Below are 27,217 nucleotides of genomic sequence, written 5' to 3'. Positions count from 1 at the left end.
TTTGGGGATTACCGTTATATGAGCATGTATGGTTTCTTTGGGGATACTATTCCCTGCACCCCATGAGTTAAACATATCTCTCATGAATTCTTTCAGGTATGTGATTAGCTTTTTATAATAGTGTATAGTAAATCCGTCAGGACCCGGTGCCTTCCCTACTTTGATATTTTTAATAGTTTCCATTATCTCCGCTGCTGTAATTGGAGATTCAAGAATCTTACTCTCTTCTTCTGACAATTGGGACATTTGTGAAGTTTGTACATATTCCTCCAACTGTGTATGTGGAACTATCGGGGTTTTCAAGTTATATAGGGTTTCATAATACTTTTTGAATTCTTGAGTTATCTGTTTAGGATAGGTGAGTCTCTGTCCTGCATCATTTACTATATGTGGTATATAAGATGTCAGGTTTTGGTCTCTAAGCGATCTTGCCAAAAGCCTTCCACATTTGTCCCCTGATTCATAGATATTTTTTTTAGTTTTCTGAATTGCAGCTTTGGCTCTGAAAGATAGAAGTTCATTAATATCCCTTCTTATTTTTAAAAGTTCTGCCTTTCCCTCTGTTGTCGGTGCGTGCTTGTGTTTTGCTTCTGCTTTATGTAAGGATTGGAGTAAATGGTTTAATTGTTTATTTCGTTGTTTTTTGATCCTAGACCCATGTTTAATTAACATCCCGCGTATGACTGCTTTGTGAGTTTCCCATATTATACCTGGATCTGAGTCTTCCGTGGTATTAGTCAGAAAAAAGAATTCTATTTCTGATTCTACCTCTGCCATAGTCTCTCGGTCCTGTAAAAGACTTTCGTTCAATCTCCAAGTTGTTTCTCTCCTTTCTCTTTTATTTGGTAACTCATAAGTTATTATAATTGGGGCATGGTCGGACCAAGTCACTGAACCTATCTTTATATCTTTTATAGCGTGTAGTTGACTGTGTGGAATTAGAAAATAATCTATGCGGGAGTATTGTTGATGTAGGGAGGAATAAAATGAGTAGTCTCTTTCTCCTGGATGTCTAAGACGCCATGCGTCTATTAATTGCCCTTCCTGTAATATTTTGGCAAACTTTTTTTGTACCCTAACAGGGATTGAGGATACTCCCCGTGATGTATCCTCTGATGGAATCAGAGGGATATTCAAGTCTCCCCCTATTATTACTTGTCCTTCTCTAAACTCATTGAGTATATCCATCCCTTTACCCAGGAATCCATCCTGTTTTGTGTTTGGGACATACATGTTGACTAATGTAACTACGGTCTCCCGTATAGTCCCTTTTATAAATAAATAACGGCCATTTGGGTCATTCAAGATTTGCTTACATTTCCAAGGCAGATTCCTTGATATCAGGATGGATACACCCCTTGACTTTGCCTCCAAGTTAGTTGCGTGGTAGACTATAGGGAAAAAATTATTGCCTAGCCTTGGGCATTTATCCTCTCTGAAATGTGTCTCCTGTACCATTGCTATATCCACCTTTGATCTTTTCAAGTCATCTAATAAGATTTTCCTTTTTTCAGGCACATTAAGGCCCTTTGCATTAATAGATAAAATTTGTATATTTTCCATTGTATTAACGGAAAAAAGTAAAGATAAAAGAAGAGGAAAAAGAAAAAAAAAAAAAAAAAAATTTATATCAAAACTTAAAACCCCCCAAAGGATGAGGGAGGGAAGGGGAAAGTACCCACTTGATCTCTCAGTTATAAGAGGTCACTAAGTAGCTTTGCGCTGAGTTGCTCCTCCAATTATTATTGGTTCTTTGAGCAGTTTCCTAAATGGGGTTATGGTTGGATTAGGCTAGGGAACGAAAGAAAAAAAACAGAAAAAACAATAAGAGGAACTCTCCCCTCCCGCTCCCGGGTCCCGACACAGATCATTTCCATAGTCTAATGGCATTTATTTATATACATTCACTTTCTCCTTCGAACCCTCCCTCCTCTCCATACATCTCTATCTCGCTCTTTAAGCTGAGGCTGGGAGGATGGGAAAAAAAAAAAATAAATAAATAATAAAAATAACCCCCCCCCTCCTTCTCAAAACCAGAAAAGAAGAAGGGGGTGGGGGGGGAGGGGGGAAAAGGGCAGGCAGAGGGGAGAACCCTCCCCCCTCCCATCCCCCCACCCAGCCCCCCTCCAGGGCCCAGTTTCATACCTCCTTCATCATTCACTGGTTCCCTCCCCTCCCCTAGTACTCCAGTCATTGAACTATTAGTTAAATCCTCCTCCATCCTCCAAAAAAAAAAAAAAAAAAAAGCAGGTGAGTGAACCCCCCCGTCTCCCTGTTTTATCACCCTATTAGGGACCCCCTTAGTTCGGTCCTATTAAACTATTAAGTGCTTGATCTAAAAAAAAAAAAAAAAAAAAAAAAAAAAAACAGGAGGTGCTGTGCAATAAAATAAAATATAGATTGAATATTTATATTGTGTTTGTTTTGTGAAAACCACTTCTCCCTTTCTTATCTCTTATTCCTTCTAATTCCTCTATTTACTTAGTGTATTCAATTATCTATTCATTTTGTGTAAAAAAAAAACCATACCCACACCAAAGAATATCAAAAAAAAAAAAAAAAAGGGGGGGGGGGAATCCCAAAAAAAAACAAAAAAAACCCCCACCAAAAACTCTCACCCTCTTTACTCAAAAGAGAACCATATCTCCCCACCTCTACAATCGTGTACGTGTTTCTAGTGATATTTATGAAAAAACACCAAATAGCAAAACCAAACAAAAACAAAACAAAAAACAAAAAATAAAAATAAAAGATAAAAATACAAGGAAAAAACCCTCCTTCAGCTTATATGATCAGTTGAATCCATGCAAAAGTTCATATTCTGTCCTAAGGGGTTAGGAACTCTACCCTCTGTCCCTTACCAGAAAAAAAAAAAAAGGGGGTGAGGTGTATATATCTTCAACAGTTGAGCAACATGGTACAACATATTATTCACCCCTAGACAAGAAAGAAAAAAAGAATGGGGGATAAAATTGCGGAGAGAGGGAGATGCCAGGAGAACATAATATAAATTATAGGAATATGGCTTCCCTCTCCCCCTTCCAGAAAGAAAAAAAAAAAAAAAAAAAAAGGGGGGGGAGGTCAGATTCCACCCTACCCCCCACCCCATCCCCCTCTCCTCTCCATCTTAATCCTCAGTTTGTCCAGGCTTCTCAAGCATGTACTGTCCTATTTCCGTCCAGCCTCCTTTCACGGGGTCCCCCACTTGGGTACCCCCTTGTTCTTGGGGGAATTGCAAGCCAGTCTTGTACTTGTACAGGTTCGGTACCAAGAAAATCAAATAAATTATGCAGGTCTTCTGGGGTACGAAGAACAAACGAGTTGCGTTCCTTAAAAAAAGTCACTGCTAATGGGTATCCCCATCTGTACTTGAATCCTAGCTGTTTTGCTCTTTCCAGCACTGGCCGTAATAAAGCTCTACGATATAAAGTGGATTTAGACAGGTCCGGAAGTATCTTTATTTTGGCCCCTACAATTTCAACAGTACCTGTATCCCAGGCTTTACGGAGGATCTCCTCTTTCTGTCTATAATAGTGTGTTTTACACACTATGTCTCGGGGTCTGTTGGGGTCAGTGCTTCTAAACCCCGCAACTCTGTGGACCCTGTCTATTTCTATTTCCATGGGGGCCGTAGGGTGAGAGGTAGATGCTAGCAATCTTAGAAAAATATCTCTCACCTTCTCCTGTAGGTTTTCCCCTTCCTCCTCAGGGACACCTCTCAACTTCAAATTACCCCTGCGGCTCCGGTCTTCCAGGTCTTCCATGTATAGTTGCATATTGATAGTAGCTTCAAACAGTGCTTCTGTAGTTTTCCTTATTCCAGCCACTTGTTCTTTAACTACAGTGATCTCAGTTTCCTTTGATACAACTCTGTTCGATAACTGTGTCATGTCTTTACGGAGCTCTTGCATGTCTGTCCGGTGTGTCTCCTCAATCCGCATAATCAAAGCCTCTATTTCCGCTTTTGTTGGAAGTGCTTTCAATAGGTCTTTGATATCCGGATTCTCCAGCTCCTGTTGTTTAGTGGGGTCTGGTCCAGCTTCCCTCACTGCTGTTGCCCCCGAGCTTGTAGTTTCCTCCGGCAGCTTTTCCCCTCTCTCTGTGTGATGTATATCTTGTGTGTTCAGTTTGATCTGTGTGGTCTGTGTACCCGCACGTGCCGCCGCCATCTTGGCTTCAGGCGTTCCAGGCAGCTGATGGGAAAAGTATTGTTTGATGTCTCCTGATCTCCTCTGCGGGTGGCGCCTTTCCGCAGCCGAGCGGTCGCTGGTCGAGCGGGTTACCGGGCGGGTCCTGGCCGGTTTGCTTGTTTGCATGCCGCGCTAACAGTGCCGTGTCGGGCCGGTCCGGGAGCGTGGCGGTCGGGAGCTTCGCTCAGACGTCCTCACATCACGCCCTCTCCAAGCCACTCCCCCCAAGGAGTAATTTTTGAGTGACTTTAAAGAAGTTTAATACCTTTTTTTAACTAAAAATACCCCTATAATACTAATCCATCGCCCTTTACAGAACCGCTATTCTCATACTTACAAGGTGTATAGTATTGGATTTTAGTCAAAATCTTACTTTTAAAATCGCTGTCTGGGCGCGGCCATCTTGGATGTGGGCATCTGAAGCCGCAGTGTAATCTGTTGTGTCCTTCTTCCTGATTCCAGGGAGTGTTCTGGGAGTTTTTCCCGATTCCAGCCTCCTGGGAGTGATGACAAACAGCTCCCAGGATGCAATGCAAAGGCGGAAGTGATGTCGGTGGCCGTGGCCACAGAGGGGGAGAAGGAGGAAGTACAATCAAAAATGCCCCGAAAATAAGGTAAGGGACCCCCGAAAAAAATTTAAAATGCCCAATTGTTGATCAGCATAGCGAGCACTCCAAGAATCGCTAAAGTTGCAAATTAGTCTGGAACTCCTCTTTAATGTATTTAAAGGTTTCAGTCATGTCTCCCCTTCTTTCCTCCAAACTGTACATATGAAGTTCCTAAAGTTTTATCCCCAAGACCGTTTACAATTTTTGTTGCCCATCAATATCTTTTTCATGTTAAAACAAAACTCCAGCTTCATCAACACCCAACCCCACCCCCAGTGGAACATCTCCCCCAGCAATACTTAAAAACCCTATATATCTATTTACATACCAATATTTGAAAAAAATATGCAAAGTTTGTCGCTCTGGGTGATCTGGTAAGGGTGTCTTTGTACGAAGCACAATGACAGCTGAGCAAGCGGGTTTACCTTATTTGGTAAACAAGCCCATGTCATCTTCAATATTGGCTCTCATAGTACTTACAACCAAATCACGATCAATAGTGTGAGATCAGCAGTTCATTCAGAGAACTGTGCCAAGGAGCATTAATCTACAGTTTTACAGCTAGAAAATGATTAAACCTACCTTTAATGACGTACAGCTTACCGTCCTATCCTTGCCACTTCCCTCCAAAGATCGTCATTAATTTGTGAGTAAGCACAGTATTGCTGATAATTGCACACTCCATGCAACATCTCCCACCCATGTAATAGCATTGTGGCCTGGCAATTGGTTATTCAGAGTAAATTTTTTACCGAAACCGCACACTTGTGCACAAAGAACAAAAGCAAAGAAAAAGATTCTCCGGAAGATGTCTTTTGATAACAAAACCCGTTGGGCGGAGCCTTTTGCTGATGTCATTGCGTTCTAGGAAGTGGAGGTCCATGCCAGCTTGGTGAATGTATTTTATATGCGCATTGCTTTTAACCCTATGCTTTTTTCCTTTTGCTTTGCGTGAATTTAAAATTTTGGGAGCCTGGATATACTTACCTAACTGACAGGTCCCCGGTTGACATTGAGACAATTTGGAGGGTGACGTTAATGCCCAGAAAGATTGCATTAACGCTTGATTTAAGGGGGTCATGGAAGTCGGTAGGTGAGTACACCATTATCACTTCGGGTGAAGGTGTTTGTTGGTGGCACTATAAATATAGGATCTCAGGAAGACCTTGTTTTCACTTGTTTGCACATTTTGGATGGGACTTATATGTGGACTTTTTTATATCACTATAAGTTTTTTCACAATTTATGCATTAATATATGCATGTTTTCGCACTGTGATCACATATTTGTTTTAAAATATAGTGTTTGTATATGAATCTCACAAAAGTGAGTACACCCCTCACACCTTTTGAAAATATTATATCTTTTCATGTGACAACACTAAAGAAATTACACTTTTCTACAATGTAAAGTAGTGAGTGTACAGCTTGTATAACAGTGTAAATTCGCTGTCCCCTCAAAATAACTCAACACACAGCCATTAATGTCTAAACTGCTGCCGACAAAAGTGAGTACACCCCTAAGTGAAAATGTCCAAATTGGGCCCAATTAGCCATTTTCTTTCCCCGGTGTCATGTGACTCATTAGTGTTACAAGGTCTCAGGGGTAAATGGGGAGCAGGTGTGTTAAATTTAGTGTTATCTTTCTCTCTCTCTTACTGGTCACTGGAAGTTCAACATGGCACCTCATGGCAAAGAACTCTCTGAGGATCTGAAAAAAAGAATTGTTGCTCTACATAAAGATGGCCTAGGCTATAAGAAGATTGCCAAGACCCTGAAACTGAGCTGCAGCATGGTGGCAAAGACCATACAGCGGTTTAACAGGACAGGTTCCACTCAGAACAGGCCTCACCATGGTCGACCAAAGAAGTTGAGTGCATGTGCTCAGCATCATATCCAGAAGATGTCTTTGGGAAATAGACGTATGAGTGCTGCCAGCATTGCTGCAGAGGTTGAAGGGGTAGGGGGTCAGCCTGTCAGTGCTCCGACCATACGCCGCACACTGCATCAATTTGGTCTGCATGGCTGTTGTCCCAGAAGGAAGCCTCTTCTGAAGATGATGCACAAGAAAGCCTGCAAACAGTTTGCTGAAGACAAGCAGACTAAGGATATGGATTACTGGAACCATGTCCTGTGGTCTGATGAGACCAAAATAAACTTATTTGGTTCAGATGGTGTCAAGCGTGTGTTGCGGCAACCAGGTGAGGAGTACAAAGACAAGTGTGTCTTGCCTACAGTCAAGCATGGTGGTGGGAGTGTCATGGTCCAGCACTGGGGAGCTACAGTTTATTGAGGGAATCATGAATGCCAACATGTACTGTGACATACTGAAGCAGAACATGACCCCCTCCCTTCAGAGACTGGGCAGTATTCCAACATGATAACGACCCAAAACACACCTCCAAGATGACCACTGCCTTGCTAAAGAAACTGAGGGTAAAGGTGATGGACTGGCCAAGCATGTCTCCAGATCCAAACCCTATTGAGCATCTGTGGGGCATCCTCAAAACGAAAGGTGGAGGAGCGCAAGGTCTCCAACATCCACCAGCTCTGTGATGTCATCATGGAGGAGTAAAAGAGGACTTCAGTGGCAACCTGTGAAGCTCTGGTGAACTCCATGCCCAAGAGGGTTAAGGCAGTACTGGAAAATAATGGTGGCCACACAAAATATTGACACTTTGGGCCCAATTTGGAGCGGTTTAGACATTAATGGCTGTGTGTTGAGTTATTTTGAGGGGGCAGCAAATTTACACTGTTATACAAGCTGTACACTCACTACTTTACATTGTAGCAAAGTGTAATTTCTTCAGTGTTGTCACATGAAAAGATAGAATAAAATATTTTCAAAAATGTGAGGGGTGTACACACTTTTGTGAGATGCTGTATATTTAGTGCAACCCATTAGTATTTCAATTGGTTACTCAGGTATGAAGTTCAGCATTTTGGGGGGGGGCAGAAGTTGTGTCTCTTGCTTCTCCATACATGGAAGGGCCAAGATTTTGTTGGCAGCAGAAATGGGAGTGGTAAGGGACCTCAGAGGTTCCTAGCACAGGATGGTTGGTAGGTTCGTTTTCTATTTTAATTTAATTTATATGATAGGTTTGCTATAAAGACAATAGATAACTATTCCAGAGATTTATGGCTGCTAGAGGCTGGAGACTCTAAAAAATAAACTTTCCCTTTCTCTTTATTGACTGATTTCAGAAATAGCACTAGGGTGATATCATGCAGTCACCTTAGATACCACCAGTAATTGGCAGCGTTCCTTCTTTTTGTAAAATTAGAAGTTAGTTTAATCCTAAAGCGAGTTTAATGGTTATGTCATAGTAATATTCCAATGCTACAGGGTCATTTGCCTGTTTATACAGACAATTCTATTTTAAGAAAACTGAAAACACTGTTATTATGAAACAGAGCAATAACATAATTGTAGTATAATCTGCAGCTCTCAGTTCACAAAATAACCCTAAAACCCAGCTAGCACCAGGATTAAAAATAGAAACGTCTAAAGCTTTCAAATCTTCCCCGCAAATATGCTGGAAAACTGAAAGGATGGAACAGTTTAATGGCAGGAAGGACAGAATAGGGATGTGCTATAAGATGTAACCAGTGAAAAACCTCTCTTATGCCTCGTACACACGCAACGATTATCGGCCGACCGATCGGCCGACTTTTGTCCAGTGTTGTTGGTTGGAATGTGCCTAGACTGCACATGAATTTTCTCGGCCAACAAAAATCTACTTCAGAAGTGATGTCATGTGCTGGTTTACTTTCCGTGTGTTTTTTCTTCTCTGAGCATGCCCAGTCTTGCTCATCAGATTTTTGTCTGCCGAAATCTGTACTGACTGACGGAAAATCGGCCGTTGTGGTGACAGCCAACAAAAATTCTATAGCCTGCACACCAGATTTTTTTCGGCCGAAAAGTCGGAGTCGGTTGTCGAAAGCATCATACTAACAAGCCAAAAATCGGCCGATCGGACGTTGGCCGAAAATTCCCGGCCAATAATCGATGCGTGTGTACGAGGCATTAGTTTCATCTATGACATTCAGATAGTAGGATCCATGCTGCCTTGTATCAAGGGTTGGTGGCGGTGGTGTAATGGTGTGGGGGATATTATCTTGGCATACTTTGGACCCCATTAGTACCAATTGAGCATCGTTTAAACACCACGGCCTACCTGAGTATTGTTGCTGACCATGTCCATCCCTTTATGACTACAGTGTACCCATCTTCTGATGGCTCCTTCCAGCAGGATAATGCACCATGTCACAAAGCTCCAATCATCTCACCACTGGTTTCTTCAACATGACAATGAGGTCACTGTACTCCAATGGCCTCCACACTCACCACATCTCATCCAATAGAGCACCTTTGGGATGTGGTGTAACGGGAGATTTGCATTATGGGTGTGCAGCCGACAAATCTGCAGCAACTGCGTGATGCCATCATGTCACTATGGACGAAAATCTCTGAGGAATGTTTCCAACACCTTGTTGAAACTATGCCACAAAGAATAAAGGCAGTTTTGGAGGCAAGAGGGCGGCCCAATTGGTACTAGCAAGGTGTACCTAATAGTGAATGTGTATACAGTAAACCCCCGCTCCATCGCGGTTCCGTTTTTGCGGTCCCGGTATATTGCGTTTTATTCTGTAATGTTATTTTACTATATAAATCATTGAAAATGAAATATTTTTGTGTTTTCCATAGCTCTTGCTCTGTCTCTCAGTATCTATGTGTTTAAATGAGTTTCTATTGTTTTAAAAGTGTGTTTAAAGACCTCAAAATGCTTTTACACGTACAGTGACAGTAAAAAAAAACATGCCTACAGTGTATTTTAATAGGGTTTTTCTATTTCACGGATTTTCACTTTTCGCGGGTGGGTCCGGAACGTAACCCCTGCGATGGAAGGGGGTTTACTGTATGTCACTTCTATTGCAAAAAGATAACTCGGAGATATTCTGATTCAGAAAACTGATCTGCTTTTGCAGGGTCAAAAACATTTTTTTTCCCCCCCAGTGAGGCAAAATTGCTCTGTGTAGTGGGTTTCGTTCTGGCTTCCTTTGGACCAGTTGGTGAGAGGGAGAACTTGATAATACTGATTTAAAGGATGACTGCAGCCATAAAGTAGCATGGGGGATTCAACAGACCTAGTAAATAGTGCCTGCCATTGGGAGCCCATGGCAACTGCCCACTACCTTTCTTCTAATGGTCGGCTCTTGCCACTGAGCTTACCCCATACTGGACTTCTTCTTCACCTCCAAGAAGAACACTTCTAAAGACAAGTGAGTGATGTATTGCTGGGGCTGCCATCATACACGCAATGACTACAGTTTGGACATCTCTTCAGACTTAACTACCTAAAAATTACCTCGACTTTGTTCAGAATTACCATTGAAAGTTCAACGACAATCTCACTGGGATTCAGAGTTTGACTTTTCTTACATTTTTTTATTGAAATTGATCTGACTTGGAATTATCATTTGTTTACTTTCACCTCATTTGGATGGAAGATGGAAAAGCCTGAATACGTTTGTTTGCTTTGGAAATGCTTTCCCTCCTTACGAGTTGATGGTAATATCAAAGTGGATTGTAGCATAGAAGGATGACAATTTCAGGTTAGAAGGAGGTAAATTGCAGGTCAAATGTCTCTATTAAGGGACCCAGGTGGATCTCAAAAGCAATGAAAATGCACCTTAAAGTACAATGCATTTGCCCATCCAAACAAGGTGTAAAATAGTTTTAAGCTTATTTGGAATATTTGTTTGAAATTCTCAAGAGAGACGATCCTGTTTAGAAAAGGTACAGTTTTTTAAGGGATTCTGAAGCGCAATCATGACAGAATTTACATTTATTATGCTATTTTTTTGTTTTTCATTTTTATTTGAAGGGTGATCTCTTCACAATTTCTCGAAGGGAAGGACAGTTCCTCAAGACATGGTACCTCCGAGGATTATTCCATAGAAAGTATCTGCTCTTCTGAGTTCTGAATTATGACTGTATATATCAACTCTAATTTCGTAAACCAACAACGAAACCTGTATACGGCTCAAGGTACGTTGCTCATCCCTTACCTCATCAATCTTTCATAATAAAAAAAAAAAAAAAAAAAAATCACTAAACTCTGGGATAAGGTTCTAATTTACTGTGACCTTGGTTTCATGGTAAATCCTGTTAGTTCAAAATGTGTGGTCCCTGCACATTTTTGCTTGAATTTGTAGGGTGAATTTTGCATTAAAGAAGAGTTCCACCCAAAAGTGGAACTTCAGCTTTAAGGCCTCCTGATCCCCCAACATGCCACATTTGGCATGTCAGTTTTTTTTGGGGGGGGGGGGGGGGGGACAGGTACCCATTCCCACTTACGCTCAGGCCGCCTAGAGAGCAGAAATTCTCCTCTCCCCCTCCCTGCAATCTTCTGGGACACATCAAGGGTGTCTTTTCAGTAAGGAAGAAGATGGGAAGCACAGATCAATTCTGATTGCTAGTCTGTTGCTCACATCCTTTTCTGCTTCTATTATGTTATTATTGAAGTTTTCGTTGTCTTTAGTTTTAGTTTGTGGTTGATTTCAAGTCAGTGATCACTTTTAAGGCCCTTTTTTACACTTTAGAATGGGGCCATTGGCATCTATGTCCAGGGCCAATAATCTGCAGGTAATTGCTGCATGACTGGAGTGAGATTTTCTGCCGGTAATCACTGCATAGGTGACAGACAGTCACTATTCTCCACTGCCAGCAGTCCGAGGCCTGACTGATCAGTGGGCATGCGATTTGTCAGCTTTACCCACTTGCCAACTTTTAACAACAAATACACTGTCTTTTTCTAAGATTGGGGGTATGTGCACCCCCTGCTCACCTATGCTGTGATTTAACACAGCACAAGTTTGTCAGCAGCTTTCAGCCAATGATTTTGGCTGAAACCTGCTGATCGGTCAGAGCACAGAGTTCTGTGTTTACAAACACACAGAATAGTAAACTGGCGGATTCTTCTCCATGACAAGCAGGGAGGAAAAAAAAAAAAAAAAAAACAGTCAGATATGTGAGTAAAAGCAGCACACAACACATTGTTGGGCACAAAAACCTTGATTGTCCCTTGATGTTAACCCCTTCCCAGCCAGTGTCATTAGTACAGTATACAGCAATATATCTGATCACTTTAGTAGTGTCACTTTTGATGTCAGTGTCAGTTTGTGTCCCACCCAGCTTACCCACCACACTATCACAGTCCCACTGGAAGTCGCTGATCACCGCCATTACCAGAATCTATAACTGCAAAAATTCTAGGATATATACTATAGTTTGTAGACGCTATAACCTTCACGCAAACCAATTAATATACACTTATTGGGATTTTTCTTTACCAAAGACATGTAGCAGAATATAGTTTGGCCTAAATTTATGAAGAAATTTGATTTTTAGATTTATTTATTTTTTATTGGATATGTTTTATAACAGAAAGAGGGAAAAATATTAGGGTTTTTTTTTCCAAAATTTGTATTTTTTCGTTTATAAAACAAAAAATAAAAAATCCAATGGTGATCAAACACCACCAAAACAAAGCTTGATTTGTGGGGAAAAAAATTACATAAATTTAATCTGCATACAGTGTTGCATGACCGCACAATTGCCAGGTAAAGTAGTACAGTGCTGATGGTGAATAGCAAAAAATGCCCCGCTCATGAAGGGGGGTAAATCCTTGCAGAGGTCAAGTGGTCAAAACTGACATTGGACAGCTGCAAAGTCACATGGATGCTGCAGCATGGAGATGTATGTATGTTCATTTTTCTTTTTTTTTTTTTTTACAAATGCCATAATCCTTCTGCCTGGTCCCTATGCCTCTAGCCTTGCTGATTAAAATTGTCATATACTTGTTGAGTTCAAGAGCCCTTCCATTGTAGGGAGGTGCTGTTTAGGTATTTGAGAGACTGGATCACTTTAAAAATAAAGCTAATTTTTTTTTTTCCTATTAGGTGTTAAATCATTCATACACATCTGAAATTTTAAAGAAATATTAATATTTAATCCACATGGCCACTTTATTTCTTGTAGGCAAGTTACAGTATAACAACTAAAAACGCCATCTTTCACAATGGATTAAAAAAATCATTCATGCAGATTGAAGACATTTTCCACATCAATGCCAATGCATGCAGAGCCTGCCTCGATTTGTTCAAGGGACAGTAATACTTTATTCTGAAATACCAAAGGGGTAACTTTCTACTTCCAGTTTTTTTCTTTGAATTTGAACTGAATTTCCTGAGGACACAGAATATATATATATATTTTTTTTTTTTAATGGTGGCTCACTCTGCATATAGTGGCTCTGCTCTTCTGCAATTGGCCCTCCCCCCCCCCCAATCTAACATTATCTTAATTACCGTATGTTTCCAAGACTGGTTATACTTGTCTTTATTCGCAGTCTAGCGTCCTACGCCAAGCATTATGATTTGACTGTGTGGCCAGAGCTCAGCTTTAACTTGAGAAACAAAAAATCCTGTGTGAGCCTTTTCGATGAAATTCACAGTAGGGGTTCGGTCATAAGTTAACAGTCACATTTTTTTAACTCTACTCTGAAGAATACAAGCATTTTCTAAGTATCATTTCAGATTGGCCAAAAAGTGTCCGAGAGCTTAATAAAATACTTGACAAAGCTTGAAAAATGCCCTATTAAATGCTTGCTAAAGCTAGTTGCCGACAGCGCAGTGGCTTAGTGGTTAGCACCTGTCTTGAAGCAATGGAGTCCAAAGAAAATGCTAATGTTATGCAGATAAGCCAGAACCTAATCTGCATAAAGTTTGCATGTTCTCCCAAATTGTGTGAAGGTCCTTTCACATGGACGTTCTGCCTGGCGGACTCCACTTTGCTGAGCAGGGGATCGATCTGCTGAGCAGGCGGATGACAAGTCCGTCTCCGCTCATTGTGGTGAGACGGACCTGTCAGAGCCCCGCTCTCCTCTACGGGGAGATCGGATGAAAACGGCCGCCTTGTCCGTTTTCAGCTGATTCCTTCCGATTTGCCAGACGGATGGAAAATAAGGTTACCATCCATCTGGATTTCAGAGGATCAGATAGCAGTGGACATTTCACCACTGACATGCTTTACCCCCATAGGGGTGAATGGAGTGTCCGATCAGGTCCACATGAAAAACTGACAGGCAGACCTGATCAGAAAGACCCCGTGAAAGGGGCCCAAGTTATCCTTAGGGGATTCCAGTTTCCTCCCACATTTTGGTAGGTTAACTGGCTCCAGTCTAAATTGGCCCTAGTAAGTGTTATCACATTTTGCATGCTGATCCTAAGCCTGGTCAATTAGAGAGGGTCAAGGAAAGACCTGGCAACCAACTTTATAAAACAAATTGCCAAAAAATTATATGGAATAAAAAGTCTTTCAAGTATATCAGTCAAGGTGCCCAGAGAGCTGGCTCACAGAATTGCCAAGCGTTGGCTATGGACTGAACAGCTATATACATACAAAAGCTATAGTCCAGGCTTCATCGAGACTTCACCCTAACATTCCCAGAGCAGAGCTGAAGTGGGCTAAGCAAAATTGAATAAACCAGTTTTACTTTTGAATTCGTGGCAGGCTAATTATAAGCTCAGATTTAAAAATTGCATCTGTTTAATATGTACAAATTTTCTTTGTGTTTTAACTAATGTTAAGTCACAGTTACCTTTTTAATAAAAGCAGCACTAAAGCCAAAAAAGAAAAAAAAAAAATTGCAAACAGACAGCCTTCTTATTGCAGAAGAGACATGCGACGTCCACCCAGAACAACCAATGTCCCGCCCAGCCGTCAATTGATAATAGGCTGCGCAGGAGGTGGTTAAGCAGCCTTTTCCTGCCTGGAGTTCTGGTGTTCCGAGGGGCTTAAACAGATGCCCTGTATGCATGAGGCCTAAAAAATAAAAAAAAAACTCAGCGTTATGTTTTTCCCCACATCTGGTTGATTTAATGACAGGAACCATAAGTGATAGATATATATATATATATATATATATATATATATAGCACATGCCTTGAATGGAATGTATAGTGGGTTTGCACATCAAGGGCTCATTTACACCTTTCCAGTCTGTTGCACTGTGGTAACATGAAAGTACATTAAGGAAAGAGCTGCCAACACATCACAACGACCAGAAAGCTGCAACCTAGTTCACTCCCTGGTCATCTCGCGCCTCAACTACTGCAATTCCCTTCTCATTGGCTTACCTCTACACAGGCTATCCCCCCTTCAATCCATCATGAACGCTGCCGCCCAATCGCTCAGTGTCCGCTACTCCCCTCAGTCAAGCCCTCCACTGGCTTCCGCTCACCCAACAAATTAAATTCAAAATACTAACATCTTACAGAAGCATACACAGCTTAGCCCCTAGCTACATCAGTAGCCTAGTCTCAAAATACCAACCTAATCACTCTCTTCGTTCCTCTCAAGACCTCCTGCTTTCTAGCTCCCTCGTCACCTCCTCCCATGCTCGCCTCCAGGACTTTTCCAGAGCCTCTCCAATCCTATGGAACTCCTTACCCCAATCTATCCGATTATCTCCTACTCCATTAGCTTTTAGACGATCCCTGAAAACCTTCCTCTTCAGAGAAGCCTATCCTACCCACACCTAACAACTATACTTCCATTTTCTCCATCAGCCCATCCACCACAGTTATTGCCTTTTGTTTCACTTGACCCTTCCTTCTAGATTGTAAGCTCCAAAGAGGAGGGCCCTATAATTCCTCCTGTATTGAACTATATTGTAACTGTATTGTCTTCCCTCACATTGTAAAGCGCTGCACAAACTGTTGGCGCTATATAAATCCTGTATAATAATAACCTAAGTGCATTTTTTTGAAAACGTATGGCACTAAATGTACAGGTTCACATACACAGCAGATGAAGTTCTAGGCTCCTTCTAAAATGCTCAGCTATTTCAGCTCTCAGCCATGATGAAAAAAGACCAATACAAAACTCAATGAGTTAATAGTAGTAGTGAAGTCAGGGAATTCCATCACAGAACAGCAAATGCAAAGCAAGTGCTGTCTGTCTCTAATCCATATGTTGGTAGATAAAATCTTTGTTCCCATTTTTATTGCAGGTGAATAATGGATTCCAAGCAAAATAAATATGCCTTCATTGAGTTCTTGGAGGGTGCAGGCCATCTGACATCCACAGAAAGCTACAGTAGGTTTATATATAGAGAAGACACCATTGACAAGTTCAATGTGCACAGATGGATGAAAATGTTTAAAGAAAAGGGAAGCAGCATTGAAGACAAACTAGTGGGAGACGGACCCAAATAGTCAGGGAGTGGAACTCAATTATGGCACATTGCTTCTGCTTGGAATCTATAATTTACCTGCAATTTAAAAAAATAAAAAGGAAGAGTTGCTGTACAGCAGTGGTCTCCAAACTGCAGCCCACGGCTCAAGATGTGGCTCTTTGTTTACCTTTATCAGGCCCAAAGGGCACCATTACTACCAATGATGGGGCACTATTCCTTATCCTACTTACCCCATAGGTGCTAGGTCTTTTTTTTTTTTTTTTTTTGCCTGCAAATTTAGAGGCATGGTTTACTTCCACTGATGCCGAAGAATTTTCTACTCCGGGAACCACCATCCAGCCCCCGTAATGTCTGAGGGACAATAAACTGGCCCTTTGTTTAGAAAGTTTGGAGACCCAGGCTACAGAGGAAATGTTACTCTACCAACGTGTGAAATTTAAATGACAATCGTAAGATAATAAAAAAAAAAAAAAAGTTTTGCCCACTTTTGTATTACTTTCAGAAAAGCCTTCCTATTTAAACATGTATTTATAAAATCCACTCTTTATATAGCAAAAAAAAAAAAGCTTCAAAACCCAAAAATTAAAGTGTTATGAAAACAATTATAGTTTCTTAAATGCAGTTGCAAACAAATTGAAAAATACAGCTGGAAATGTCAAGCATCATCTGACAGCTCAGCTAAAGGGGAATCCGATAGGACCCCGTTCAGCCAATCATGAAGGTTTTGGAAGCATGCACATCCAGAAGGATACTAGCAGTGCTTTTTGATGCAATTCCTCACACTTTAAGGGCTGGGAGATCACATACAGGGCCTAATGCACGGGGAACAAATCCAACTCAACCATGGAGGGAAGCACTCAAAGAAGAGGAAAAGAGGTTCTATCTGCAAACTTGCTCTATCTGTTTCATACTGTATGGTAAAGCTGTTTGTATGCTTTTAAAGCCATTATCCTTAATAATGGATGATAACAGAAATGTCTGGCCAGGTCCCACAATAGCTTTTCATGCCAGTGATTTCTACAAAGCTAAAAATCTGAGTACGCCATTTCAGAGAAATGTTCCCATGCTTACAAGCCGATAACTACAATTCAAAATGTGCAGATAGGTTTTCTTTCATTCATTTTATTTAAAAAAAAAAAAAAAAAAGGGAAGATAAAAAAAAAAAAAAAAAAAAAAAAAATCAGAAAAACTTAAAATGTTTATATCCTCTTTGAAAAGTTTGTTCAATTGAATGAAAATGTAAAGAAAAAAAATAAACATACAAAATCAATGGGATGCTGATTATACTAGCAGTCTATGTCCTTCAGCATATGACAGTAGGACTTGCACAGGGTTACCAAGAGCACACAAGTTAGACTGTACTCTTAGGTTAAAAAAAAAAAAAAAAAAAAAAAAAGATAAAAAAAGAAAGAAAATCTGCTGTCTAGGTCAGTTTTTTGCGCCGCTACATGCAAATTGGCGCATATGAACATAGATTTTGAATATTCAAGATTTGTATGCAAGAATGTATTGTACATGCAATGTAAAAAAAAAAAAGCCTGAAATTATGCAGAGAAATGCTGATGCTCAATCAGTATCATGCAAGAGGCCTTACAGCATATCTAAACCCAAAATATAAAATGGAATATTTTAAGTTTGCCAATTGTTTTCTTATATTTTCACAGCAACACTTCCTGTCCTAGGCTGTTAATACTCACTCCACTGTATCTATGGAGGAGAAGCATAGTCACCCTAGCCCGCTCTGATTTTGACTACAAATAAATCTTCCCTTCATCTCTGGGATTCAAAAGTTTACCGGCCACAGATCCTTCTCTTCTTGCATTGTCCCAAAACATGTTCGGATAAGACAGTTTGTGGAGTCAGACTGCACATGCTCAGTTTGGCGACTGCATTGCTAGAGTTTTTTCCCCTTGGCAGAGTGCATGTGATCAGCACAGGGCCAATCAGCACTGTCCAGACAGAGGGTCAAGGGTCCTGCATCCCGATAGGACAGCCAGTGCAGTATAAAAACTCCTCCTACAAGCTTTAACCAGGAACTGATAGAAGTCACAAGACTGCTATACACTGCTGATGAGAAAAAAGGTATTTAGCAGTTTATATTTAACCATTCCATTTCAGAGTACTGTGGGAGACCAGATCTAGTGAATACAGGCTCCTGGGTTTAGTAACACTTTAAACTAAAATCTCAAGCACATCTTCCATCCTTTGCCACTTTTGCAATGGCAACCTCTACATGTTGCTCTTATGTTAATCTGCTTACCATTCTAAAAATGTGTTGTGCAGTTTAAAGCAGAGCTCCACCCAAAAGGGGAAGCAAGGCCCCTTTCACACATACGGTCTGCTCAGTTCATCAGTTTAGTCACATCAAAATGTATCAGTTTTTCATCCGTTTTTGCATCCACTACGAATGCAAAAACGGATGAAAAACAGACCGTTGTCCATTCACATCCGTTCGTCCAATCAGTTTTTTTGACAGATGAAAAATAGGGCATTCATCCGTTCCAAAAAACAGACATTGACCATTGACTGAAGCAGATGAAAATGGATGATCATCCATTGTCAACCATTATTACATAGAGATGCATTGATGTCCGTTTTTCATCAGTCAACGGACAGATGAAAAACGGACCATGAGTGAGAAAGGGGCCTTACGCTTTAAGCACTCCCCCCACATTTGGCATGTCATTTTTGGAGAGTGGGCGGACGGACAGGTACCGGCTCCCACTCCTCTCCCCCTCCCTCCATAAAATCTTCTGGGACACGTCAGAGGTCCCAGAAGATTTCCCGACCAACATGGAGGCACCAGGCAGTGCACACACTGCTGTGACAAGCCTAGTGCCCACACTTGCAATGCCGATGCCACAGAAAGGGAAAGACACGAGGCATCACTGGACCGTGGGACAGGTGAGTGTGTGTTTATTAAAAGTCCTCAGCTACAGTTTTTGTAGCTGCTGACTTTTAATAAACACAAAAAAGTTGAGCTCCACTTAAGTGTGGTCACCTTTTAAAACTAATGATATTCCTAAATGATACATTTTGCTATAACTTTTCTTTCCAAGACCATGGCAGTGGTGGCACAAATAGGAAAGCTATGCTGTACTTGTAAAGAGTTACTGTATTATCCACCTATATATTATTTCCATGAGATGACATGTCCTTCGCCATATTTTCATGATCATTTCTGATCCACGTTTAGGACAGATCTATAGATCAGATGATGCAATCAGCTTGCAATCATGTTGAACTGCTAAGATAACATTAGATAAGCCCTTCAATGAGTGTAGTGGGGTTGATTTACTAAAACTGGAGTGCACAACCTTTGGTGCAGCTCTGCATAGAAACAAATTAGCTTCCAGGCTTCTTTTTTGGTCAAAGCTTAATTGAACAATTTGAAGTTAGAAGATTTGGAGTGCTCCAGTTTTAGTAAATCAAATCCCCCCCCCCACGTACTAATCAGTAAGATTCAAAAAGACATCACACAGTGGTCAAAATTTAAACTATATGGCCAAACATATGTGGACACCTGTCTGTCAACACCTATATGAGCTTGCTGGAAATCCCATCCCAATCTGTGGCAGTTCATCCAAAAAGAACATTTGTGAGGTCAAGTGTGGATGTTGGATGAAAAGACCAAACTCCAAACTGGTGATCCAACGTAACACAAAGATGTTCAGTGGGGTTGAGGTCAGGGCTCTGTGCAGGCAACTCAAGTTCCTCCAAGCCAAATTCAACACACTGTCCTTATGGAGTTGGCTTTGTCAACAGGGGTACAGTCATGCAGGGAACGTAAAGGACCCCCCCCCCCCCAAACTGAAGCCACAAGGTTGGAAGCACGCTATTGTCTAACACATGAACTCAACTTTTGAGTGTCCACGTGCTTTTGGCATAATATCGTACGTCCACCACATGAACTTTCTACAAAACAATTGGGGATATACAAGACTCTGTGGTGCATGTTAAAGTCCTGTGTGGTCACTCAAGGTGCCACTTACTTCCCCAGTGAACAAAATGGATTCTTCATCTAAGATCTACAATCATTTGACCCCTGAATGTAAAAGTCAAGGATCCTGCGTAGCCATAAGGCCCGTACACACGTACCGACTGTCGGTCGTAAATATTCAGCCAACGTCCGATTGTCGGCTTGTTAGTATGATGCTGCCGACAACCGACTGCGACTTTTCGGCCGAACAAAATCTGGTCTGCATGCTATAAAATTTTTGTAGGCCAACACCAGAACAGCCGATTGTTCGTCAGTCAGTACAGATTTCGGCTGACAAAAGCCAGATGAGCAAGACTGGGCATGCTCAGAGAAGAAAAAACACACGGAAAGTTAACCATCACATGACATCACTTCTGAAGTTGGTTGTTGTTGGCCGACAAAATTCGTGTGCAGTCTTGAGCACTTTTCAACCAACACGACAGCACTGGACAAAAGACGGCCGATCGTTCGGCCGACAATCGGTACGTGTGTACAGGGCAATACAATGGTTACCCCCACCTGACCGGAGTCACATTGAGATAAGTAGTAATCATAGCATGCATACGTAATGAGCAAATATAGCTGCCCTTTGTAAATATATAAACCACAAACACATAGAAACAAGACTTTAGGACATTAACCTGACCTATCTACATTACGTCGATGGCAATCACATTGGTATCTATACAAAAAAAAAAAAAAAAAAAAAAAAAAAGAAACACCATGCTGTAGACTAATCAATACCTTTACAGCTAAAAGGAGACGTGGCAAACAAACACAGCTTTATGTCGCGGAGAGGCACACAGCTGTTCGACCTGATATTCTTTTATTGAATGTTTTTGTAGTATTTGTCATAGAAGGCACTTACAATACAAAGAAATAAAGAATTCAAAAAAAGGCACCAAGTGTGCAAACAGTTACTGACACAAAATATGAAAAAAGGACTGGAGCACCTTCCCCCATTAATAATACAGTACATGAATCTGCTACAGACCTCTCATGATGTAAAACGGTTAGGATTTTTTTTTTTTTTACAAAGTTAAAAATTCTTCTACTATCAAGATTAAAAAAAATGAATGACAAAAAAAAAAAAATGAAGATAAAACACACACACTGGCAGGAGTCACAAGTGACATGGTTCTTTAATCACTGGAGCTCGCTCAGTTTTTGCATGGCAGGAGATCTTGGTACATTTCGGCAAGGTGGGCCGCTTCCCTCTGGCCAGAGAGCAAAGCACCATGGGTGGTGGAGTAATACTTTCGATGGGTGGCCTCTCCAGAAAACATCACCTGCATGGGCTGGAGAAAAGTTTAGGCGTTACCATACCAGTATTGCTATAATAAAAACACACATACATATACAAGCTATACATAAAATATTTACAAAAATGTGAGGGGTGTACTCACTTTTGTGAGTGTGTATAACAGTGTATATTTGCTATCCCCTCAAAATAACTCAACACAGCCAATAATGTCTAAACTGCTGGCAACAAAATGAGTACACCCCTAACTGAAATTGTCCAAATTGGGCCCAATTAGCCATTTTCCCTCTCAGGTGTTATGTGGCTCGTTAGTGTTACAAGGTCTTAGGTGTGAATGGGGAGCAGGTGTGTTAAATTTGGTGTTATCGCTCTCACTTTCTCATACTGGTCACTGGAAGTTCAACATGGCACCTCATGGCAAAGAATTGGTGCTCTACATAAAGATGGCCTAGGTCAGTGATGACTAACTTTGGCACTCCAGATGTTTTGGAACTAAATTTCCCATGATCATGCACTCTGCAGTGTAGTTGAGCATCATGGGAAATGTAGTTCTAAAACATCTGGAGTGCCAAAGTTAGTCATCACTGGCCTAGGCTATCTTTATGTAGAGCACCAACTTTGGCACTCCAGATGTTTTAGAACTACATTTCCCATGATGCTCAACTACACTGCAGAGTGCATGATCATGGGAAATGTAGTGCCAAAACATCTGGGGTGCCAAGGTTTGCCATCACTGGCCTAGGCTATAAGAAGATTGCCAAGACCCTGAAACTGAGCTGCAGGACGTTGGCCAATACAATACATTGTTTAACAGGACAGGTTCCGCTGTCCACGAACAGGCCTTGCCATGGTCGACCAAAGAAGTTGAGTGCACGTCATATCCAGATGTTGTCTTTAGGAAATAGACGTATGAGGAGTGCTACCAGCATTGCTGCAGAGGTTCAAGGGGTGGGGGCGGTCAGCCTGTCAGTGCTCAGACCATATGCCACACTCTGCATCAAATTGGTCTGCATGGCTGTCGTCCCAGAAGGACGCCTCTTCCAAAGATAATGCACAAGAAAGCCCACAAACCATTTGATGAAGACAAGCAGACTAATGACATGGATTACTGGAACCATGTCCTGTGGTCTGATGAGACCAAGATACACTTATTTGGTTCAGATGGTGTCAAGCATGTGTGGTGGCAACTAGGTGAGGAGTACAAAGACAAGTGTGTCTTGCCTACAGTCAAGCATGGAGGTGGGAGTGTCATGGTCTGGGGCTGCATGAGTGCTGCCAGCACTGGGGAGCTACAGTTCATTGAGGGAACCATGAATGCCAACATGAACTGTGACCTACTGAAGAAGAGCATGTCCCATCCCTTCAGAGACTGGGCCGCAGGGCAGTATTCCAACATAACGACCCCAAACACACCTCCAAGAAGACCACTGCCTTGCTAAAGAAGCTGAGGTTAAGGGCGATGGAATGGCCAAGCATGTCTCCAGACCTAAACCCTATTGAGCATCTGTGGGGCATCCTCAAATGGAAGGTGGAGGAGCGCAAAGTCACTAACATCCACCAACTCCATGATGTCGTCATGGAGTGGAAGAGGACTCCAGTGGCAACCTGTGAAGCTCTGGAGAATTCCATGCCCAAGAGGGTTAAGGCTGGAAAATAATGGTGGGCACGCAAAGTATTGACACTTTGGACATTTTCACTTAAGGGTGTGCTCATATTTGTTGGCAGCAGTTTAGACAGTAATGGCTGTGTGTCGAGTCACTTTGAGGGGGAAACAGCAAATTTACATTGTTATAAAAGAATAAAATGTGAGGGGTGTACTTCCTTTTGTGAGAATAGAATATAATTATTTATTTAATATATATATATATATATATATATATATATATATATATATATATATATATATATATATATATACATATACATATACATATACATATACATATACATATACATATACATATACATACACACACACACACACACAAATAAAATTAGATCATATAAAAAAAAGTTCATTTTTCCCAGGAATGGAATTCAAAAAGTGAAACTCATATTTTATATAGATGTGTTATACACAGAGTGATAATCATTGCAAGCATTTCCTTTTTATCTTGATTATGGCTTATAGCTAGTGAAAACCCAAAACCCAAAATTCAGAAGGCCAGAAAATTAGAATATTGCAGAAGACCAATAAAAATGGATTTTTGTAAAATCTTACCGTAAAATCCTTTTCTCTTAGCTCATTGACAGACGTAGTCCTCGGTGATACACCACCTTCGGGTTATGTTGCCTCCACAGGAGCAGGACTAGACAGGAAATTAAAAAGCTCTGGCCACACCCTAGGGGCAGTCCCAGAGGGTATATCCTCTCTCTCTCTGCCTCAGCAAATCAGTTATGTGAAAAAGCAGTCTTTAGAGATTTTAACCCAACTCAAAAAACAGAGGGGCGGGGACTACGTCTGTCAATGAGCTAAGAGAAAAGGATTTTACGGTAAGATTTTACAAAAATCCATTTTTCTCTAGCGCTCATTGACAGACGTAGTCCTCGGTGATACACCACCTTCGGGACGTCCCAGAGCAGTATCACAACTGAGGGGTGGGAAAATGAAATCAAATCCCAATCTAGAAGGCCCAACCGGTGCCAACTAGAAGTTTACAATGCTCATCCTTAATGATGAGACTCAACAAAAAAAGAGAAAAAATTTTTTTTTTTTTTTTTTTTTCAAACAGAAAAAAACCCTCGAGGTAGACCACCGGTCTCCTCAAATTGCGGCCTGCAAAACCTTGCGACCAAATGAGGCATCCGCCGATGCCGTCACATCAATTTTATAGAATTTTGTAAAGGTATGTACCGACGACCAGGTGGCCGCCTTACATACCTGGACCACTGACGCCTGATGGCGAAAGGCCCAAGAAGTACTGAGCGCTCGAGTGGAGTGCGTCCTAACAGGGAACGGAGGACTCTGACCCTTAATAGAATAAGCCTGTACCACCGTTTGTCTAATCCATTTGGCAATGGTCGCGGCAGATGCAGGCAAACCCTTTCTGGAGCCATCCGTGATCACAAAAAGTGAATCCGTCTTACGGAAAGATTCCGTAGCTTTCAGGTATACCCTGATTGCCCGAACCACATCTAAGGAATGCAACGCATGTTCCCGATGATGCTTGGGCTGAGGACACAAGGAAGGTAGTACAATATCTTCATTCCGATGAAAATCTGAAAGCACCTTAGGAAGAAAAGATGGCTTAGGATGAAGTACTACCTTATCCCTATGAATCACTAGGTATGGGGACTGGCATGATAATGCAGCCAGTTCTGACACCCTGCGAGCAGAAGTAATAGCCACCAAGAAGGCCACCTTCTGGGATAAAGTAAGCAAGGGAATCTCCCTGATGTTTTCAAAGGGAGGTTTCTGTAGAACCGACAAAACCAAATTAAGATCCCAGGGCGGTAAGGGCGCGCGGACTGGAGGAGCCAGGTGCCGCACCCCCTGGATGAAATTCCGCACCAAGGATTTGGTAGCTAAAGGCTTCTGAAAGAAGATTGCTAATGCTGAAACTTGACCCTTGATGGTGCTCAAGGCTAGCTTCTGCTCAACCCCTTGTTGCAAAAAGGCCAATATTCGAGTCACCGAATAGGTACGTGGAGGAAATCCTAAAGATTCGCACCACGCAATATAAGTCTTCCATGTGTGATAATAGACTTTGCTGGAAGTCGCTTTCCTTGCTTTAATAAGGGTAGGAATGACTGAAGTAGACAAACCTCTGTCCTTCAGTACTTGGGTCTCAATGGCCAGGCCATTAAACCCAGCGACTGTAAAGCATGATGGTAAATTGGTCCTCGAGACCACAGACACTCCCTGAGACGAAGTTCCCACGGAACGTCTACGACTAACATGTCCAAGTCGGCCAGGCCGGCTTGAGGAGGCCAGCCTAGAATTTCTAGGACCACTGGCGCTGATAGAATCTGAACCAGGCGTCCCTAGAGGTATCTGGCCCCGACCATCCGAGAAAGTCTGGTCGTTTTCTGTTCCCACACATTTATCAGATACCTGATAGTTATCAGGAAAGGTGATCTTTTCTGGTTGAACCTCAGGGACCGAAGTCACCCGACTAGAGGCTACTTGGCCTATCTGGTCAACCAGATCCGATTCCTGTGAGGTATCGGGACTAATCTTAGGAAAAGGTAAAGGAAAAGATCTATTCAGGGAACGGTAACTACCGCTTCCTGTAGTACTTAAATGTTGGAAGGGAAGAATCGCACCGGTAGTAGTGGTTGATGCTCGATCTAATGTCCTGAATACCGGTGAAAACGTCCCCCCACCCTGAAACCGGGTGGGGGCGCACCTTCAGGCTGTGTACTCCTTTGCTTCGGGTTTGGCTGGGTTGGTCCTTTGCTTGTCCGACCAGCCCTTCTTGAACCCTCCTGGAGGAGTCTTGCCTTTCCCGCTAGTACCAGCCGGGCGCCCTTTATGGGCAGTAAAGAAAGGTCCTCGCTTGTTGCGAGGTCCCTTCGCTTTAGCAGCCTGTGGCAAAAAAGTGCTCTTGCCCCCAGTGGCATCCTTAATGATTTCATCTAGGTTGGCCCCAAATAGACGATTCCCCTGAAAAGGGAGATTAGTCAAGGTCTTTTTGGAACCTAGGTCAGCTGACCAGCATTTTAACCACAGCACACGTCTGAGGATCACCGCTGACTTAGATGCATGCCCTAATAAGGGAGTAGTGTCCAAGGCTGCGTCACAGATAAACTGTAGCCCTTGTATAATCTGTTCCATCAAATCAGATGTCTCCTGGGGAATATCTTTTCCCCTAAGATCTTGGCGTACCATTTTCGCCCATTCCGTAAGTGTCTGGAAAACTAGACCAATAACAATTACTGGTCTAAATGCTGACCCTATCAGAGAGAAGATGGTGCGGGACTCTGCTTCCATCTTTCGATCCACCGGATCCTTAAAGGACGAAGTGTCCTCCACTGGAATAACCGTGGCTTTATTCAGCCTGGAAATAGGTGGATCCACCACTGGTGGTACCGTCCATTTCTTAATGATGGATTCCTCAAACGGATAGCGTCTAGCAATACGCTTGGAAATAGTAAAGGTACGTTTAGAATGCTCCCATTCTCCTTTAATCTGATTACCGAAACATTTAGGTACAGGAAAAACCTTCACCGTTTTGATGGGCTTATTAGTACCAAAGGGAATCTCTGTTTCAGTTGCCTCTGCCGGTAAAGCCTCAAGTTTTAAGGTTTCCTGCACTGCCACAACTAGTGCGTCCACCAATGCTTCTTCCTGAATTATAGCAGGAGAAGAAGCGTCCTCCTCACTGTCTGAGGGGGCTTTACCTGGGATAACAGCCCTTGCAGAGGAACCTGCAACTGCAGTGACCATCTCTGAATCAGAGTCAGAGGTGTCAGATAGTATAGGGGTAGGCGGGGGTCGCTTCCTTGACCCCCGTCCCTGACAGGCCGCCTCCACCCGAGCCACCATAGACTCCAAATTGCTGTAAATGACTCTATACTCTGTGCACCGGCGGGTCCCGTGGCCCCCTCGAGGGAAACAGGTGGGGGAATATGTGTGGCAGGGTCCATGATAATTCCAGTCACTTCCTGGATAATATAATTCAAAAATAAAAAACTTTTTTTTTTTTTTTTTTTTCAGACCCCCAGCGCCACAAAAGCCCCTTAGTGTTACCTGCTAGGGATCCCTATCGATCGAGAGAGAGAGAGAGAGAGATAGACCCCCAGGCTCACCACTTGATGCTCAGAGTTTAACTGCAACAGGTTACAGCGCTGTCTTGACAAACAGGAAGTCTTTTGGCTGGCTGCCCAGGAAGAAAGGAGGCGGCTCCGCCCCTCTGCACGCCTTCCGGCGCCTCCCCCAAGCTCCACGAGGTGTTTGGATCACCTCAAACATGG

The 27,217-nt window shown here is 42.1% G+C and overlaps 1 protein-coding gene across 1 annotated transcript in view; it reads right to left on the bottom strand.

Annotated features, from left to right (window-relative positions):
- Window positions 1-20,843: 20,843 nt before the first annotated feature.
- SMOX (spermine oxidase) overlaps window positions 20,844-27,217 on the bottom strand; it is an 83,683-nt gene continuing 77,309 nt past the window's right edge. Inside the window, exon 7 of the mRNA XM_082244194.1 lies at window positions 20,844-21,338. Within this exon, the coding sequence (XP_082100320.1) occupies window positions 21,201-21,338 (138 nt within the window). The 3' untranslated portion in view covers window positions 20,844-21,200. The remainder of the gene's footprint in view (window positions 21,339-27,217) is intronic.

The sequence above is a fragment of the Pelophylax lessonae genome (assembly GCF_965119305.1).
Source record: "Pelophylax lessonae genome assembly, chromosome: 1".
NCBI classification, from domain to species: Eukaryota; Metazoa; Chordata; class Amphibia; order Anura; family Ranidae; genus Pelophylax; species Pelophylax lessonae.
The sequence above is the reverse complement of the archived record's forward strand: the minus strand, read 5'-3'. Positions and strand labels throughout refer to the sequence as shown.